At 50.8% G+C, this 2,194-nt stretch overlaps 1 protein-coding gene across 1 annotated transcript in view; it reads right to left on the bottom strand.

Annotated features, from left to right (window-relative positions):
- Nucleotides 1-1,155: 1,155 nt before the first annotated feature.
- Nucleotides 1,156-2,194, bottom strand: part of EMH_0056140 (dihydrouridine synthase domain-containing protein, putative) — a gene marked incomplete at both ends in the record, with an annotated part of 1,134 nt that continues 95 nt past the window's right edge. The window contains 4 exons of the mRNA XM_013497327.1: nucleotides 1,156-1,334; nucleotides 1,472-1,601; nucleotides 1,686-1,735; nucleotides 1,893-2,194. Coding sequence (XP_013352781.1) covers nucleotides 1,156-1,334; nucleotides 1,472-1,601; nucleotides 1,686-1,735; nucleotides 1,893-2,194 — 661 coding nt within the window. The remainder of the gene's footprint in view (nucleotides 1,335-1,471; nucleotides 1,602-1,685; nucleotides 1,736-1,892) is intronic.

Here is a 2,194-nt window from a genome sequence, read left to right as displayed (position 1 = left end):
CCCCTAGGGCCTATGGTGTTTGCCAGAGAAGCACCAATGGCACCCCCAGCAACAAGACCGACGCAGTACGAAAGATTCAAGTATGCCAAGTGCGCTGTGCGGCTCGTATCCCCAGTTTCTAGTGCAACAACCATCATAGCTGCTTGCGTCCCGTGAATCATGAACCCAGGCAGCTGGCTGAGGAAGAGTGCGGTAAGGCTTGATGCGACAGCCATCTGTGGAGGCGCTGTCCTTGCTACACAAATTACACAAAATCAGTAAAACCCTCTCCTCACCATGATGTACATAACGCAACACGATGAGATCGCAATAATGAACCTGGAGAGGGATTTGATTAGTGGGATCAAAGAGCGCTTTCATAACGTGCAGTTTAGGGCACAAGCTCACGAGCTTCGCGGCCCCAGGGCGTCCCCTATCCTCCCAAATAGTGGGGCTCCGAGCAGTTGACACATCGAGAATACCCCTAAAAGCGCTTAGGGAAAAAGAAGGTGGGCCCACATTTTCTCACGTTTTACCTAGCACCCAGCCGTTGGCCTGCTCATTATGTCAAAATTGAATGCCCGCGTAGCTTTTCTTTACAACGCGTGCCTTACCTGGACAGGCTGTTGAAGCTCCATAATAATGTAGGGAAGCAGTGCAACCTGATAAAATGGCAATTTATTTTCCACCAATACAGCCGTACAGAACACTGGGCAGACCTGCATTGTGAAACCTGTTGCATAAATAGCCAGCAAAGTGTGGCAAATGCCCAGAGGGCTTCCAGCGAAGTCTTTGAAAGACAGAAANTTGCATAAATAGCCAGCAAAGTGTGGCAAATGCCCAGAGGGCTTCCAGCGAAGTCTTTGAAAGACAGAAATGTCAATTCAGCGCTCTGTTTCACCGTAATGCTTGCGGTTCGGAGAGAAAAGGACATCGTTGCGTAGTCTGCGGTGTTCAATATGCGAATACTCGAATACTCTGCTGAATACTCTGCCTATTCTGAGGTGTCAGCCTGTCAGGGAAATATATGGAAAGGAAAATAAAACTGAGAATTGGAACGGAAATTAACGAAATGTCCGCATTTCACGCATAAAAACCTGTGCAAGCGTGAGGAGTCAAGGTTTCCCCTTAGGGTGTACAGGCACCTTAGGAAGTTTCGGAACTAAGGAGCCCTCATTAATCAGGAGAGCGCAGTTGTTGTTCTAATGACGAACGAAGTTCTTCGTACCGCGGGTTCTTTCCCATACTCAGTGGGTAATCAAGAACCCCCGGGAATTCATGGTCTACGGCATCAATGGCCTGGTGCAGTGCCTCCACCGCCGTCTCGTCCGGAGCCGAGCGTCGTATTTTGGTGTCTGCAACATGCGCACACTTTACAGCCAATTGAATGTACAGGAAGGCGCGGGAGCCCTCTACGCTGCATTTCGCCCCTACCATGAGGGTGGCATGCGCAAGGGTGGGGAAAACGGCGAATAGAACAAATATCAGTTACCAAGTGTGTGTCTGAAGTGCCTTTGCCCTGGCATGCCACTCAAAACGCCGAGAATTGGCTTCAGTAGGACAAAAGGGCTTTTGGGCTCGTCCACGCGTGCTTCGTAGCGCTCCAGGTAGTCCGTGTATGCCTAGGAAGCAGGGAACGACGCGCAAACAAGTCCATGCTGTTGTTTTCTTGTGGCCAGAAGTAGTCCAATCAGTACTTAACGCACCATGAGGAGGCTTCGTCTGCAGTGTGCACTTTCAGGGTTGGCGCTTGCTCCTGCAGTAGAGAAGCGAAATCACAAAGCTTCTCAGTTCCAATGGAACGACACATGACCGTTGTCGTGAAGGACAGCAAACGGGAAACGGCTCTGTCAACCATAAGTGCCTCAACTAGGGCAAAATCCTAAATTTTCGTTCGCGGGACTGGCCCCTACCGTAAATTAGCTTATCAGCTTGGGCAAGACAGCAAGGGTCATTCATGGCGGCTCTGCCAATCATTACCCCGTGCAGCCCTCCGAGGTGCACACCCTCTGCAGCTTCATTGTCACAACTATGGGGACGCGCAGCCGCCTTGTCTTCCGCCTTCCTCCATTCGCCACTCAGCAACTGTTTCGCCAAGTCCAGAGTGTTCACTCCCCCGTTGATAGAGAAACAAAGGTCGGGGAAGGCGTCACACAGCTCAAAAACCCTGCAGCCCCATTCAACAAGTAGTACGTAATCAGTTTCAGAACGGCGA

This window comes from Eimeria mitis, genomic scaffold (assembly GCF_000499745.2).
Source record: "Eimeria mitis Houghton genomic scaffold, Emh_scaff2601, whole genome shotgun sequence".
In the NCBI taxonomy this organism is placed as follows: domain Eukaryota; phylum Apicomplexa; class Conoidasida; order Eucoccidiorida; family Eimeriidae; genus Eimeria; species Eimeria mitis.
The sequence above is the reverse complement of the archived record's forward strand: the minus strand, read 5'-3'. Positions and strand labels throughout refer to the sequence as shown.